This window comes from Azolla caroliniana, unplaced genomic scaffold (assembly GCF_043228905.1).
Source record: "Azolla caroliniana isolate FFs.n. ecotype wild unplaced genomic scaffold, voAzoCaro1.0.p SCAF_21, whole genome shotgun sequence".
Lineage (NCBI taxonomy): Eukaryota > Viridiplantae > Streptophyta > Polypodiopsida > Salviniales > Salviniaceae > Azolla > Azolla caroliniana.
In genome coordinates, this window is record NW_028230456.1 from 11,837,753 (window position 1) to 11,854,984 (window position 17,232).

At 39.9% G+C, this 17,232-nt stretch overlaps 1 protein-coding gene across 1 annotated transcript; it reads right to left on the bottom strand.

The window, feature by feature from the left end:
* Positions 1-239: 239 nt before the first annotated feature.
* Positions 240-15,684, bottom strand: LOC147850636 (uncharacterized). Its single transcript, XM_087336301.1, has 5 exons — positions 14,448-15,684; positions 13,930-13,985; positions 13,686-13,849; positions 8,791-8,933; positions 240-988 (listed from the first exon to the last, which is right to left on the bottom strand). Exons 1-5 carry the CDS (start codon positions 15,667-15,669, stop codon positions 537-539), a joined length of 2,037 nt encoding a protein of 678 aa, XP_087192427.1. The 5' UTR covers positions 15,670-15,684; the 3' UTR covers positions 240-536.
* Between the last annotated feature and the right edge of the window lie 1,548 nt (positions 15,685-17,232).

The window sequence follows — 17,232 nt, forward strand, 5'->3', positions numbered from 1 at the left end:
ACCCATACATTGGTTATTCCTTGACTATTGTCTAGTGTCATTGGTTTACATCACATATTTAGCATCAGTGAGCCTCATTATAACTCAGCAGCTCAGGAAGATATTAAAACATGACAATTTCAGTAACTGCATCAATATATTCAAAAAGATAAACCTTATAGGAGATCAATATACAATCACTACACTACGCAATTCTTTCTATCTCAACATATTATTTGCTTTCTGTAACTGTGTAGTCGGTCAGTAAAACTCTTAATTGTCATAACATTTTTTGTGTTAACATGCTACAATATCCATAATCCTATATAGGATATCAAATAAATTTCTATGCTAATAAGCTTCGACTAATGCAAAATTTGAAGCCTTGCAAATAATGCAAGGAATATACACAATCCACATAACAAAGATCAAGAACCTCTCAATACACAACAAATATCGCAGCAGCATGAGTAACAAAAATATGAGTTATTACCCTTTTCACTCTTAAAAATGATATATAAAGCATAATCTGTCATTGAAAAAGATCAGCTTGTACATCAACTAGCCAATGCAAGATCTTCTTTATACCTTTTTAACCACGAACCTTCAGCAATGCTTACCATCTCATCTGAAGATGAGTTTGTCAGTATTTCATCATCTTCTTCATTTGTATCTGATTTGTTTTCTTTCTCTTCTTTGCTCATCAGCTGCCCATGCCTTTGAAAAAGTACCTGCCTTTTTTTTCGTTTCCAAGACTTGCCTTCTGATGTACAGACATTAGAAACAGAGTTCAAGTTGCCTTCACCAGCTTTGCCCTCGTTTTCACCAGTTGTATCCAAGAAGAAGAGACTTTCAGCTTCACGAAATGTAACTCCTAGATCAAGAGGATATTCAAGCCCATCGGTTTCTAGCTTCTTTATCGTCTTGCCTTTCATAGATTGAGAACTATGACCAAAGTTGACCTCAACTAAACCTTGCAACTCCGTCTCCCCAAGTTGTAGAAGCCAACCTTAAGATCAAACATAAATATTGAGCTGGAATGTATGCAATGTAACCCATATTTATGTGATGAAAAACAAAACAAGAAAATGAAATGGTATCAAGCATGTATGCATGACCATTGGAGGTTCCAGCCAGCAGGTGACGAGTTAATTGGACACCAAGCTCAATTTAACCCTGAGCTTGAAAAAAACATTTATGCAGCATAACAACAAATGGCCTATCTTTCAAATGAAAGTCATCCTTCCTTAGTGATGACTTGAAAGAGGAAGTTCATATAGAACAACCTTCAGATTTTGAGATTTCAGCAAAAAAACATGGACTATGGGTTACTCAGCATTGTATGGCTTAAAGCAATCTCCCAAAGCTTGGTATAATAAATTTGATGCATTCTTTCTCTCTCTTGGATTTCAGCACTGCTATGCTGATTTGTTATGCTTGATCATATTATATGTTCATGACCTTCTAATTACACGGTCCCTTGGTCTAAATTAGAGCAGCTCTGCACTAACCTTAAAACCACATTTGAAATGACTGATTTAGGACGTCTCCATTGTTGGGAATAAAGGGCCATCGTGCCTTCTATTAGTGCACGAGTGTGAACGCACTCATAGCACACTTTTGACTTGTATATACATAACATCTAAAAAACCAAAAAAGAGGTACACTCTTTGTACTTAAGACAGCATGCATCTCTCTCTCACTCAGACTCTCCCTCTATTTTTGACCTAAACCCTAATCCTCGTGCTGCCTTCAAACTGGTATCAGAGCAGAGTTTAGGGTTTCTGTAGAGCAGGTCCCGTTTTTTGCAGTGCAGGTTTGGTCCTCCATTTGGGCTAAGAAATCATGACTAGCAACAGTGAAAGTAGCCACCTTATGCACATCAAGAAGCTTGAGGGTGCACATAACTTTGCGGTTTGGAAAAAGCAATACTACAACATCCTGTTGCAAAAGAAGCATGCAAAGCCTATAAAAGTCAAAGGGATAAAGCCTACAAATACGGACCAAGATGATTGGCAAGAGTTGAACGAGCTTGCACGCTCGACTATTGAGTTGTCAATCTTTGATGCCTTGCTTTTTAATATCGAAGGTTTGGACTCTGCCTATTCTATATGGACTAGACTAGAGGAACTGTATGCCCAAAAGACGACAACTAGCAAAGTTTATTGGCTTAAGAAACTTATGGATTTGCGTATGACAGAGGGCACACCCATGTAACTCACCTGAGTAAGTTCAATTCCATTTTCAGCCAACTGGTTGCCTTGAAATTCATCATTGATGATGAGTTTAAGGCCACATTTTTACTTTGCACCTTGCCAAAAAGTTGGGATACTTTCAGGACTACTATGAGCAATTCAAATGCGATGCTTCTTTATGCCGATGTAGAGCGTTCTCTACTCATGGAAGAGATGAGTCGGCAAAATAATGCATCCAATAAGTCCTCTAGTGCGTTGCATGAGGGGTTGGTCACAACAAAGAGGCAAACCTAATAGTTATGGCCGTAGTAAATCATGTGGTAAAGATGTAGAATGCCATCACTGTGGCAAAAAGGGTCACTTTAAACGTGATTGTTTCAAATGGAAGAAAGAGAAAGGAAAGGGCAAGAAGATAGATGATTTCATTGAAGAAAATGAGAGACATTCAACCAAGGAAAGGCAATACTAAAATTGAAGAGGTGAATGTTGTCACTCATGATAGTGATAGTGGAAATGATGTACTCTTTGTTTCATCATGCCATAGAGAACATGCTTTACTTGCAGATACGGATGGTGACATGCACACTTGGATACTCGATTCCAGTGCTTCTTTTCACGTCACCCCTCATCATGAGTGGTTTTCAGATTACACAGGGGGTCGACATGGTGTTGTCCATCTTGGGGAAAACTATGCATGTGCAATTACAGTTTCAGCATGGTTTTGCTTTCACACTTCAGCATGTACGGCATGTACCTCAGGTCAAGAAGAGCTTGATTAGCACAGGACAGCTAGATGATGATGGATTTCACACAACCTTTGGTGATGGGAAATGGAAGATTTGTAAGGGATCTAGAGTTATTGCCAAGGGTAGTAAAAGTGATACTTGGTATCCTCTTCATGTATCTAGTGTGAGTGATCATGTTGTTTCCATAACCGAGCAGCCTAGTGTTTCTTTGTGGCATGGCCAGTTGGGACACATGAGTGAATCTGGTATGAAAGTATTGTCTCGTTTGGGTTACTTGCCATATCTTCGTTATGCTGATTTTGAACATTGTGATCATTGCATTTATGGTAAACATGTACAAACATCTCATAAAAAGTCTCTTTCGCTGAAGTCGCCCCCGCTTGAGTTAGTACATTCAGATGTATGTCAGATGCCAAGGCTATCATTAGGAGGAAAGAAATACTTAGTCACTTTTGTCGATGATGCTACACGGAAGGTATGGGTTTACCCTATTCGTAGCAAGGATGAAGTGCTCAACAAGTTTCGAACATTTTTGGCATTAGTTGAGAATCAAATTGATAAGACACTTGAGTGTCTTCGCTTTGACAATGGTGGGGAATATGTGTCCAAGGCTTTTCAAGCATTTTGTGACAGCAAAGGGATAAAGAGGGAACTCACTGCCCCTTATAATCCACCCCAAAATGGAGTTGCAGAGCATATGAATCGGACTATTCAAGATAAGGTCCATACTATGTTGTCTCATGGTGCATTACCCCATGGTTTTTGGGCAGAGGCTGTTATGACAGCTATTCACTTGATTAATCGGTCACCTAACAGGTCTTTGGGAGGGGGAATACCCCAAGAAGTGTGGTCAGGCAAGCCACCTTCATATGCTCACTTGAGAGTGTTTGGCTGTGAGGCTTTTGTGCACATTCGTAAAGAAGAACGCAACAAACTTGAGCCAAAGTCCTGCAAATGTATTTTCCTAGGATACGGTGACGAGGGTGAAATGGGGTATAGATTGTGGGATCCCGAGAAAAGAAAAATAGTACGCAGCAATGATGTTATCTTCCGGTAAAATTGCATGCATAAACAACCCGAAAAGACTGAGGAAGTGCGTAGGGTTGTATTCTGAGAAGAAATACCTTTTAGACAGGAAAATGTGCCCACTGTACAGCAGCAAACATCTGTTGTAAACTTACCTGCAAATGCAGAAAATGAGGTTGGAAATGATCAGCCAGCCTTTGCCAATAATGATGAGCCCCCAAATGTGCAGGAACAGCTAGAACAGCAAGCTGTGAATGCTGATTTGCAGGCTGAAATGCCTGGACTGCAAATTGAAAATGATGATTTGCAGGCTCAACAGCTACCAAACAATGAGCATTGGGTTAGGAAATCGTCTAGAGTTACTAGACAGCCTGACAGATTTGTTCCTGATGCAAATAGTGTGGATGATTATGTCATTGCGACTGATTGTGGCGAACCGTCTTGCTTCAAGGAAGCAATGGACAGACAAGACAACAAGAAATGGTATAACGCCATGTTGTCAGAGATGGAATCTCTTGAGAAAAATGACACTTGGAATTTGGTGCAGTTGCCTAAAGGTAAGAAAACACTTCCATGCAAATGGGTTTATAAAATGAAGGTCATTTCTGATTCCTCGCCAAAGTACAAAGCAAGATTGGTTGCAAAAGGATACAAGCAGGAATATGGAGTTGATTTTGATGAGATCTTCTCGCCAGTAGTCAAGATGACTACATTAAGAATCATTTTGGGCTTCGTTGCAGCTGAAGATATGGAGCTCATACAGATGGATGTGAAGATCGCCTTTTTACATGGCGATCTGCATGAAGACATATATATGCAGCAGCCTGAAGGTTTTGTGGCTAAAGGCAAAGAGAAGATGGTTTGTAAGCTCAAAAGGAGTTTCTATGGGTTGAAACAAGCACCAAGAGAATGGTATCATAAATTTGATGCATTTATGCAGTCTCAAGGTTTTCGTAGAAGTCAAGTGGACCACTGCTTGTACACCACGAAGGCAGGAGATGGCAGCCTGATTATCTTGGTTTTGTATGTTGATGATATGTTGATTTCTAGCAAGGATATTCATGCCTTAGATTCATTGAAGCAAAGCCTTCATGGCAGCTTTGTTATGAAGGATCTTGGTGATGCAAATCACATCCTTAGCATGCGAATACTCCGAAACCGATCAAAAGGGGTACTCTTTCTATCTCAGCAGGAGTATATCTCTAAGGTTTTGCAGTGTTTCAATATGGAGGGGGAGAAAACAATTGGGGTTCCATTGCCTCCATATTTGAAACTCAGTGCAGAAGACAGCCCTACTACATCTGATGATGAGAAGGCTGAAATGGCTAAGGTTCCATATGCTTCTGCCGTTGGAAGTTTGATATATGTGATGGTTGCTACACGCCCTGATATTGCCTTTGCAGTGGGAGTGGTTAGTAGGTACATGGCAAATCCTGGCAAAAAGCATTGGGAAGCGGTGAAAGGTATTATGAGATACCTCAAAGGCACAAAGGACTTGGGCATTTCCTTTGGAAAGCAAAAGGCATCTATCGTTAGTTTTACGGATGCGGACTATGCGGGACACGCAGACTGCAGGAAGTCTACTTCTGGGTATGTGTTTACTTTCACAAGAGGAGCAGTCTCTTGGATCTCCAGACTACAGAAGTGTGTTGCATTGTCTACTACAGAGGCAGAGTATGTTGCTGCCACTGAGGCATGCAAAGAGGCTTTATGGCTTTCATATCTAGTGAGAGATCTTGGCATTACAGAGTTACCTATTCTTCATTGTGACAGCCAGAGTGCTATCATGCTAGCTCGGAAACCAGTCTTTCATGCAAAGACGAGGCACATAGAGGTGAAGTATCACTTCATCAGAGATGTACTTGACAGCAAGAACATTGAGCTTGTCAAAGTACATACAAATAATAATCCTGAAGATCTTCTCACGAAGGGTCTTCCAGCTGAGCGATTTGCTCATTGCCGACAGATGATGGGAGTTGGATAGATGTATGTAGTTCAGCTTTGTACATACTTGGACTTATCTGATTTTCTTTTTTTTTCTCTCATGGCACATTGCCTTTAGGTGGGAGGTTGTTGGGAATAAAAGGCAATCATGCCTTTTATTAGTGCACAAGTGTGAACGCACTCGTAGCACACTTTTGACTTGTATATACATAATATCTAAAAAACCAAAAAAGAGGTACACTCTTTGTACCCAAGACAGCGTGCATCTCTCTCTCTCCCTCTCTATTTTTGACCTAAACCCTAATCCTCGTGCTGCCTTCATCCATTACTTATTAGGTATGGAGGACTATCAATCACATGGAGGGATAGTTATTTCTTCCCTTTGCGACAGCAAACTAGAATAAATATAACTGAAAATCAGGTACTAAGGAATCCAGATACCTAGGAACTTTGGAAAAGGCTGAGACATCTGGCCTTTGAAAAACCTCCAAAATGGATTGCTCAAAGATAGAGAGATCTCCAAATTTTGGGAGGCAGCTTCAGTGCCAGGTAATAATGTCCTTTATTTTTCGGTGACAAGGGTTGGCAAGACCGTGACCTACATGCTCAGCTCATTGCCATTGCTTGATCTATTTTACTCTCTTCCGAGTGTCTTCATCAAGACTGAACTTGTATAGTCCTTGATTGACTTGTTGGATGAGAAATGGTGCTGCCTCAACAACTTCTCCATGTCTTGTAAACTGTTTTCATGACATCAGTGTGAATCTCCTGTACCTTTTCTTCGGGAGCTCCCAAATCATTGGATACCGGTCATTGATCGGAATAAGAGCCTTATTTAGTAATGGGGCTGCTCCCAACTCCATCCAGATTATATCATGGAGCACCTATATTTTGCTCCTTTTCATGTGGACAAAATCATTGGACGAAAGATCTCTCCAAATATATCCAATTAAGTCCCCTATGAAATCTCAGTCCAAAAAGTCATCCTATAGAGAAGAGTTGGGGTTACAAGTGTATTAAACAATCGCAATCTTGTTTGTGGTTCTTAAACTGGATATGAGAAATTTATCTTCAAGGGCACCAAAGGCTGCGGCATATACACAAGAAACTTGAGCACAAGCAGCCTTCCGTAGGGAGAACCGAAGCATAGTAAATCTTAGTCCTAGATACATAATAGAATCATGTGTATGCCACTTGTAACTCTAGTTGACTCGATATCTCATCTACATAAAGACAGATGAGAGTGAGTGACAATTGGCATCCTTGTTTTACTCCAATAGTGCTAGCCACAAACAATGTCTGACAATTCCAGTCAGAGTACATAGATTCCCCTATTTCATATCTACTAGGACTACAAACGCTCTGGTAGCTTATAGTTAGTCCCCTAAAAATGCCTCAAATCATTAGCTTTTAGGTTATCTATTTCGAGTAATCACCACTCAAGGATGTCTCCATCTCTAGCAAATCCAGACAAGTTCTGACACCATTGTCTCTAAAAACTCTTTAGCAGTGACTCCCACCATGACAAGGATGTCGACAACCATCACTCTCAAAATTTACACAAAGATATGAGACAGTAAATTCATAGTAAAAGTCGAAGCAAACAGCCAAAGGAAATAGGAAGGATTCACGAAGAGAAAAACAAACGACAACATCAGCAATAAGTGTTGGAGGGTGGCAGCTCCAGACCTGCACTCTCTTTCATCATTATTATCTCTATTCTACATTCTCTCTCTTCCTAGATTCTTCTCTCTCTAGAATTTGCAACTCTTTCAATCCATTCTCTCTCTAGAATTTGCAACTCTTTCAATCCCTTCTCTCTCTAGAATCTGCAACGCTTTAAATACCTTTTCTCTCTTCCACTTTTTCAAAGATATTCCCACTCATTCCTAGTTTTTTGTAGCTATTTGGTAGTACAAGTGTCACTTCACTACCAAACAACCATTTCACCCACTTTCCCCAATTTTGTATAAATAGGCTATAGCTGCCTCTTTTGTAAAGACTTTTACTTTTGTTGCTACTTAAAAACAAGATCTACTCTTTGGCTGTGTCTCTACTCTTTGCAACCATTTTTTCTACTGCTGTCTAACAGCCTTCTCACAGCTTCGCTGTGTCTATTTTGTTCTAACTGTTCTGCTGCTGCTATTAACAGCTTTTCTCACAAGAAGAGCAGAAGGAAAAAGATTTTGCCAAGCAGCAGCAAGAGGAACGAGAGGGAGGAACACAGGAGGGAGAGACAAAGCTTCACACACAAAATTGATTTTTTTTCCACATTGCAGGCTCACATTACAGGTGGAACGTAAACATGCTGGGGATTTCAAGTTTAGACCTCGTGAAACATGTCATGGTGAGAATTAGCACTGAGATCTCTAAGCTCTTTGAGAACCTTTCTCTATATTCTAATGATACAGCCAGTAGTAGAAAAAGTAATTTGAGCATTCACAATTTATGGTTTTATCATATGTTTGTTTTGGTTTACCATGCAACCAGATAATGACAACTGAGTTTGGAGGTCAACTAGTTTTGGTCTTCCTCGTGACAAATAGCTGGGCAATGTCCTAATAATGGGTATGGTAATTCCTTTCAAAAGGCTTGAAGCAAGTAGAGATTGACAGTTCTATCTTTTCAATACCATTCTGTACACGTGCAATGGATCACATTGTAAATTGAATTTTTCTCATTGGTCAATTCAGCCTCATACACAAGCATCTTGCTCTATAAGGAAACACATATTCAAATAAAATTACACAGAATATAAATATGCAAGTAGTCTTTTCTTATCCTTTGAAGTGTTCATCTATAAGGAAACACATATTCATATAAAATTACACAGAAATATGCCATCGATGTTATTTACATTGAAAAAAATAGCCAAAAAAGAAAAGATGATCAAGACTGACCAATTAGAGCTCGATCACTTTGCAGAATATTCTCTAATAGTTTCTTTGTTGTTTGCCCAGACTTCAATTTCTCCACTAATCCATACGGGACATTAATGTTCCTTGCTAGCTCTTCTACATTATCTTGACTATCACCGTTCGATCTACAAATGAAAATTAGAATTTCACGCAATCAAGAATATGTTAGGAATCAAAATGCACACACCTAAATGGTGTAGAAACTGCAAATTGCATGAAGCATAAAACAAACTCAAAAGCTAAGTCTTACACTATTCCAACAGTCTTTTTCAGACAAAAGGTTCATTCTACTATAAAACTAGCAATTTGAACCAAAAACACAAATGAGTAAACATAAATGGAAACGGTTATGAGAAAAGCTGAGTCCAACATCCAATGGAAATGCCCAACTCAGATATCTTTATTAGACACAAATGTTCACAAATATTCCTTGGATTCATAATGAGTAAAGGCTCCTTTATTAAAAAAGTCAATAAGTTCAGTAAAAAGACATTAAAACAAATTTTTATTATTTTTTATGCTTTTAGAAAAAACTGCAGAAGGCATGGTAAATACCCAAAACACCATAAAAGCTCTACAATAGGCAAATCCTATCATGAAAATGAGCATAATAAATCTTCAATAGTGAGCAATGAAGACTAAATAGTAATCATGTCCGTGATTTTGGATCACAAGTGGAGGATATTCAAATGACAAATTGAATGCCACTAATGGCATAGCAATTGAAGAATGAAGCATAAAAAAATGGAAGATTCAAGTCCTAAGAGAGTTATGCTAGGGATTTGGCTATTATTATAATTTGGCAAAGCCCATATATGCAATTTGAGGATAAATCTTTACAGAGAGGATAAGGCACTCCTAAAAGAGGAATAGAGATAGGCATAAAGAAAAAAAGCAACAGGAGAAAAATACAACAATAGGAGAGAAGAAAACGCAATGACAAGATAAAGAGGCAATGCTAAGAGTGGAGAGCGTTTTCTTTAATACTTGTTGCATTATTTCTAAAGGATGAGCGGGCCTATAAAGTAGGGGATTGTGTTCTATGGTGACAGAGGAAGAAAAGGAGCCATCATAAGTTTATTTAGGAGGTTGGACGAGGTTACAACAAAGCAACGAAGTAGAGGTCTTGTTGTGTTGATGGTCTCATTGTCTTCCTCTTGAGAAATTATATCTTCCCATCTTAGAGAACATTGAAAACAACATAGAAGTATATTTGGACGTGGAGGATGTTTCTGTACTATATAAATCATATTAAAATTGAAAAACCTGCATATCTATCATAGACGTTACGTTTATAATTACTCCAAGACTAATTTCAGCCACTTAGATTCTATATTTTATACTTATGAAATAGGGTCTGATGGTACTGAAACCGGATGCTATCAATCCTTTGTTTAGTGCATTAGCAATACAGATAGTATAAAATCAAGCCAATATCTATACGAGACACACAAGATAAGAATAACAGTGGTATGCAAATCACCTTCCATTTTGTGTATAAATCAAACCAAGATCCATATGAGAAACACAAGGTGAAAATAATGGTAACACCATGCATGCAAAAGGTCTTAGCATGCTAGAAACTCTACAATAGCATAAGGTTAAGCTAATTATGAAGTACAAATGAGAAATGGTATCCTTGTTTGAAAGCAACATATTCATAACTATTCTGTAATATGGATAGGGATAGTTGGGAGTCACCAAACTTGTCACCACTAAAAGAACAGGGTGTATGCAATTTCTAGAAAAAGAAATGCCACAACAATTAAGTAGAAATTAGTCTCAGAGGATGACACTTGGTCCAACCTGCATATGTCACCCCTTCCAAATATTCATAATGTGCGTAGGAATGTGAGGAGTTTTGTAAACAAATCACGATGAAAGTGAAACAGAATTTTTAAATGCCTTATTAACAAATACATTAATAATTTCCCTGCAAATATTAAATAAGTGTATACTTGTGTGCACTAAAACTATATCATAATGTATTGAAGATCCATTTTTGCTATTATGATGTCTCGAGATTGAAGCATTAGGTTTAAAAGATGCATGAATATGTACAACTTTAGAGAAATTGTATTATTGCCAGAATTATTTATAGATATTGAAGTTTGAGAGATTGATCAAGGCTTCAAGAGAGGTTCATAATTACTTCTTATAATTACTGAGGGTTAAATTTGAGATTGAGAATGAGAATCCAAAGGATCTTTCGAGACTAATCTGCAAAATGCATCCTTAACAAACTGTTTACTCTATCGGAGGGCCAAGCTCCTATAAGTCCTTTCATGTAATTACAGTAATGTATCATAATACAAGTTACCACTGTAAATTTGATAATGAGTATGATGATACTTCAACTCAAATAACTCAATCATTATGACCTGGTGTAAATTATTAGTGGTCAGGGAAGATATGATTGGATCCATCACCCACTTCAGTTTCATAACGAGGAACACACAATTCAGTTTACTATTCATTAATTTTGCAACCATTTTTACCACTCACTCAGTTGCCACAAAAGGGGCCCCACCATAAACATAGGAAAGATTAAGGCCATGATCTTCAACACATCCATGCCTCTCAATATCTTTGATTTTTGTGTTTCGGTATATTTTTCTGACTTAACAGTGAGAACCATGGTCCAAGGCCCCCAGGGGTTGGATAGAGCGATCACTCCAACTCGCCCACAAGCTATCTTCACCCTATCAGGAGGGCAAGTTGAAGTAATGGATTCGTATGTATATCTAAGAGTCCCATTACAAGTACAAGGGCACTTCTCTATGACCCAAGCTACTAGGAGTCAGCAACAGCTTGGCTCAAGCCTGAACTGAGCCATTAAACTGTTTTTAAACGTTTTGGCGGTTCAGTTCACTTGAGGCTTGAGCTTCCTTAACCGGTTTGAGCTTGGCTTGGGATGTCTCAAGCTGAACCAAACCTTTTTGGGCTAAACCGGTTAAGGTTAATAATCAGTTTGGCTTACCCGGTTTAGGAGCTGGTTCAGTTCAAGTTTGAAAACTCCCAAACCAGTTTGGTTTGGACAACGCCAAACCAGTCAAGACGAAACCGAACCATTGCGGATTCCTACAAGCCACCAAGGATCAACTCACTCAAGGACATGTAACTCTAGCTATGTTAGAACAGGCAGTGTCACAAAGCACACTTCCGAGAGTCCTGTACCAAAGTATGGTATTTGACACCATGGTCACCCCTGCCCTCATGTACGGTGCAGCCATATGCGCTCCATGCCTGCCCATGTACATGTCAGCACAAATAGAACGTTCTCTAGTCATAATAGCACAGACGACACATTGCAAAGCATATATCCCATACAAGAGCATCCATGCTGAATTGATGAAGGGGACAAGGTACTCTGGCAGCACCTATCGCACCTCTAAGCACACTTCCGAGAGTCCTGTACCAAAGTATGGTATTTGACACCATGGTCACCCCTGCCCTCATGTACGGTGCAGCCATATGCGCTCCATGCCTGCCCATGTACATGTCAGCACAAATAGAACGTTCTCTAGTCATAATAGCACAGACGACACATTGCAAAGCATATATCCCATACAAGAGCATCCATGCTGAATTGATGAAGGGGACAAGGTACTCTGGCAGCACCTATCGCACCTCTAAGCACACTTCCGAGAGTCCTGTACCAAAGTATGGTATTTGACACCATGGTCACCCCTGCCCTCATGTACGGTGCAGCCATATGCGCTCCATGCCTGCCCATGTACATGTCAGCACAAATAGAACGTTCTCTAGTCATAATAGCACAGACGACACATTGCAAAGCATATATCCCATACAAGAGCATCCATGCTGAATTGATGAAGGGGACAAGGTACTCTGGCAGCACCTATCGCACCTCTATATCCAAAAGACTTGGCTCACACAAAGGAAGCCACTTCCGCCAAAGATGGCCTCCTACAAAGATCATTTCATGAACTTTACAAAGGATTTATCCATATAGAAACTGAGGTACACAGGCATCTACAAGTAATGCTCACAAAACAATGTCAATTCAAAGTTTCCTCCCACCAACTACTGTTCAAGGCAGGATGAGAACTTTGCATACTAGACTTGAAAGATTTTGCGAATTATTTGAAGAGATTAGAGGCAAAGAACATATTTGAATAGGTAAACACATTGGATATAAGTATGCCAGTGTCTACGTGGATTTCACTATTTGAGTAATGATGGAGAAGACCGACCCCCAACAAATTTGCCACATATAGCTCAAGCTTCAAAATCATAGGGAGCAAACCCTTATAATAGGATGCAAAATACAACTGGAATCGCATATCACTTGATTTCTTCTGTGTTACGTATCTCCATTAACAGTGTGTCAAGAAGTCACCATAGAACGAGCAATGGAATGCTGATGACAACAGAGACCACAAGTACTAGGATATAAGGCACATGGGTCATACCATCACCAGATCATTGCTTGCCATGTCTGACCTGTACAAGTACACCTCTAATGCACTTTTTAAACTTTGTCAAAGCCTTGTTTCACCATATGCGTTGAGATCACGATAATGGAGCTTTAGGAAACTCTATCTCTCTCATGTGCCACTTAGCACTCATGCTTTAGCTTCAATTATACAAACAAGTTTTTGTTCTTATCAAAGTTATATCAAAAAAATCTACAAGTTACAATTACTATCCTAAAATACAATACTTCATAATGTCAAGATAAGGGGTTTAAAACCAGTTGCCTCCATTTATTTATGATTGTATAAAACTTTGCCTATGATTCTCTCCTTTGTTACACTCCTTTGATAGCATAGTACCTTCATTATGATGAATATTATACGAATGAACCTAAACATACTCATTATTTCATCTGATCAGTATATATTTAGGTTCACCTTTTCTCAGAAGCCATCTTGCGTGCAACCATGATTTTCTTGAAAAACGTGTGTATCTTTGATTCGGTAGCTTCAGATATAACATCTTTAATGGACACCACCTTACCAGTGATAATTATGGCTTTGAACAGCAAGAAATGAATGAGCTCAATTTCCTGGCCATCCTGATAAAGGAAAACACAGTTTATGTCATTCCAGATTTTTATTACATTTTGCCTTCAGTGAAAAACTCGATGCTACTTACCAAAATGTCCCAAGCACACGAGTTGGAAAGTAATGCATCCAGAATCAGATCTTTACCTGAATAAAGTCAGCAAAGATAAATGTATTGAGTCATGTCCTTTACTTGAAGTATATAAGCACTAACTCTGAATGTTACACTGGGCATGCTTGTACTTTAAAAGACCGAAGCATTCAGTTTATAAAGGATAAGGTATGATTTATAGCTCAGCACTTTCAAAAGACTACGGCTTCTAAATTCTAGAACGAAGTGCAGATCACTGTCTATGAATTTCCAAGTTTGAGGTCTCATTGAAACAAGATACTGCAGATCTTTGGCATAGGTATGCATTCCAGGAAAAAAAGAGATGGTCTTTGCTCCATGTGGCTTATAGAAGGGGCACACAGGATATTTTTTCTTCATCTGCTTTATATATACCCACACACACCCCCCTAGAAGGCCATCCTACTTATCAAAGTCCTTCCACAACACCAGTGTAGTGCGCACAGAAATAGCAGTTTACTAACAAAGTTGAAGAGTACCTTTATCTACCATTGCCAAACCATTCACTGCAACAGTTCCCATCGTTCTACTAAGTTCCTCAATGTAAGGTTTTTTAGACTTATCTCGAGTAAGTCTGTTTTCTCTCCTGTAGATCACTTCTAAGATCATTTGTAGCAATACAAAGTGAATTTTCACAGCCTCAGACAGAATGTCAACCTCTGCAATCTGAGACTCCTCCAGTTTCTCAGTAAACTCTGTAGAGACAAGGGGAAACATGAGCTTCAATTCCCCTGCTTCTAATTGTGTTTCTATTTTCTCAATGTTGACCTTGATATTCAAGGCTTCAAAAATAAAGGAGAACCCATCCCGCAAATCTGTAACAGAAAGATTCTCGACTTCATCCGTCCCTTCCTGTTTATCTTTATTTCTCACTACAGATATGAAGCCTAGAACCTCCCTTACAATGGAACGCAAGAGCTTGAGTCTGTCGATGGTCACACTGCTGCTTGAACATTGCTGCAACGAGTGCATAAACACAGGGACGAGCGGAGCAAAGCCCAGGATGGCAGTCGAAGAACTGGCATGGCCGACAATGAGTGACTTGAGACATGTCAGTAAGACTCTGGCAGCCTCTTCTGAGTGATTACCTTTTTCACTCACCGGAGGAGGAAGGTTTATAAGTTCAAGGGCTGCCATGCTCCAAATCATGTGAGCAGGAGGGGAGTAGTGGGGTTGTTGACGGAGATGAAGCACAGGGAACCGTGTCCTGAAGTTCTCCTGTGGCACACTATTCTTCACAAAAGACACCAGTAGGGAAGGAGACATGAAGCTGAAGAATTTGTGGTCTGTGAGCCATGCAGACAGCTTATCTAGAAGCCTATTCTTGAGAGTATCAGGTGGAGAACAGTCCCGGATCGCTTCTTGCAAAGCAGCTATAAAGTGGGGATGCTCAAGGTCGTGGTGGAGGAATGTGGATGTCTTGTCATCGTGGTTGTGGTGGCAGGGGAGGAGTGCCGTGTGCAGGAACTCCTTCAGCTCGGCGGCACTCATGGAGAGAAGCCAAGAGGACGAGATGCTTCCATCGCGGAGAAGCTCAGCAGCCAAAAACCTCATGAATTTCTTCTTCTTCTTCTTCTTCTTCTTCATGCCATCCAGCGGCGCCCGCCTCCCCATCCCCTTCTCCTTCTCCTTCTCCTTCTCCTTCTCCTTCTCCTTCTCCGTGGTGATGATGGTGTCGCTGCACTTCACCGCAGTCTCCATGTCTGCTTTTCCACCCCCTCTGTTTCTCGTGTGTGTGTGTGTGTGTGTGTGTGTGTCTGTCTCTCTCTCCTCCTCCCTCTGCCACCTCAATCCAATCCCAAAGGTTTAGGGTTTAGGGTTAAGAAAGGACGTATTGTCTCTGTTGCAGAAGAAGAAGAAGAGAGACGGACTCCATTGCAGCCACCAAAGGAGACGAGAGAGCCCTAGGAGAGGAGGGTTTTCATTCACAACTCTCTCTCTCTCTCTCTTATACCATGTCTGATTTTCAGAAGCTATGGGTTGAATGGAAGCTCATAACAATATCTATGATTTGATATGATCTACAAAGATAACTTCTGCAATCAACTAACTCAAGCTATGTATGTATATGCAAGATTTCAAACTTATACCTCTCTTAGGTTTCGTCTATATAATGACAAACACTCACAAGGGAGCCACAAAGTACGATCCATAATGTATTCTGTTGAGAAGGTAATCTCTTGTATTGAGAAAATGTAACAAAAAGGTGTTTCTCAAGACACTATACCATTACTTTGCAGCGTGAAATCATACAATAGTCTAGTATTCATCAAGCAAATGCATGCTAAGATAATTAAGAAAGGATTCGACAAAGATCTTCTTGTTGGCAATTGGATTGATTGAAGTAGCACGTCAAGTTTTTGACAACTTGCCATTCAAAGATGTGATCCTATGGACTGCACTAATAATTGGTTATGTAGAACATGACCATGGTGAGGAAGCACTAAACCTCATGAAGGAGATGCAAACACATAATATCTTGTCAAATACATTTGTACTTAGTTCTGGCTTGAAAGTTTGTGGTGATACTCAAGATGCTGAGAATGGGGAAATTTGAGGAAGTGCTCAATCATTTCTATCAAATGAAAGATTCATGGCTAGCCATTGTCTTAAAAAAGACAAGTTGGGAAAAAATTTCGCTTCTCTATTTCGTATTTTGTATTTAATATGCCTTTGTAAAACTAATGGAAGAATATGTTGTTTGGAAAAAAAGTATGATCCATAATGAGTTGAGATCACCAAAGATGATTGATATTAATGCAAGCTTAGCTTGAAGCCCAACAACTTGGCCTTCTCCTTCCTGCGCTCGTTGCATGCCTAAGCCATGCTACCTTCACCTCCCTTAGGCACGCCTCGAGTCTCGTATCTCTCTCATTGCTTCCGACCCGCTTCTTGTCAACCAAAAGCCTTGTAATTCTGGTAGGCTGCTTCAGCGAGATTGGTCCTCTCCTCAATTGGGTCGCCTCATCCTATCACTTCTCAAACTCACTTCTCCTTTCTTGAGCCCCACACTTTAGAAGCTTTCGAGGACAAGTGACCAAAATCCGGTGCCCCTTTCTTTGCTAACGCTCGTCTCACCTCCTACTTGGATATTGGCCGAGGCCAAGTAGTGGATGGCCTCCACGTGTCGTGCTTTGACTTCCTCCATGAGCCTTTTCATTCCACCACATCCGGTGTTCATCTCCACGGGCCTCCGCGTCTCACTAGCATGCACCCAACTATTCCACAAGTACACCACATTGTTCTTCAGAGCCTCGGCGAAGT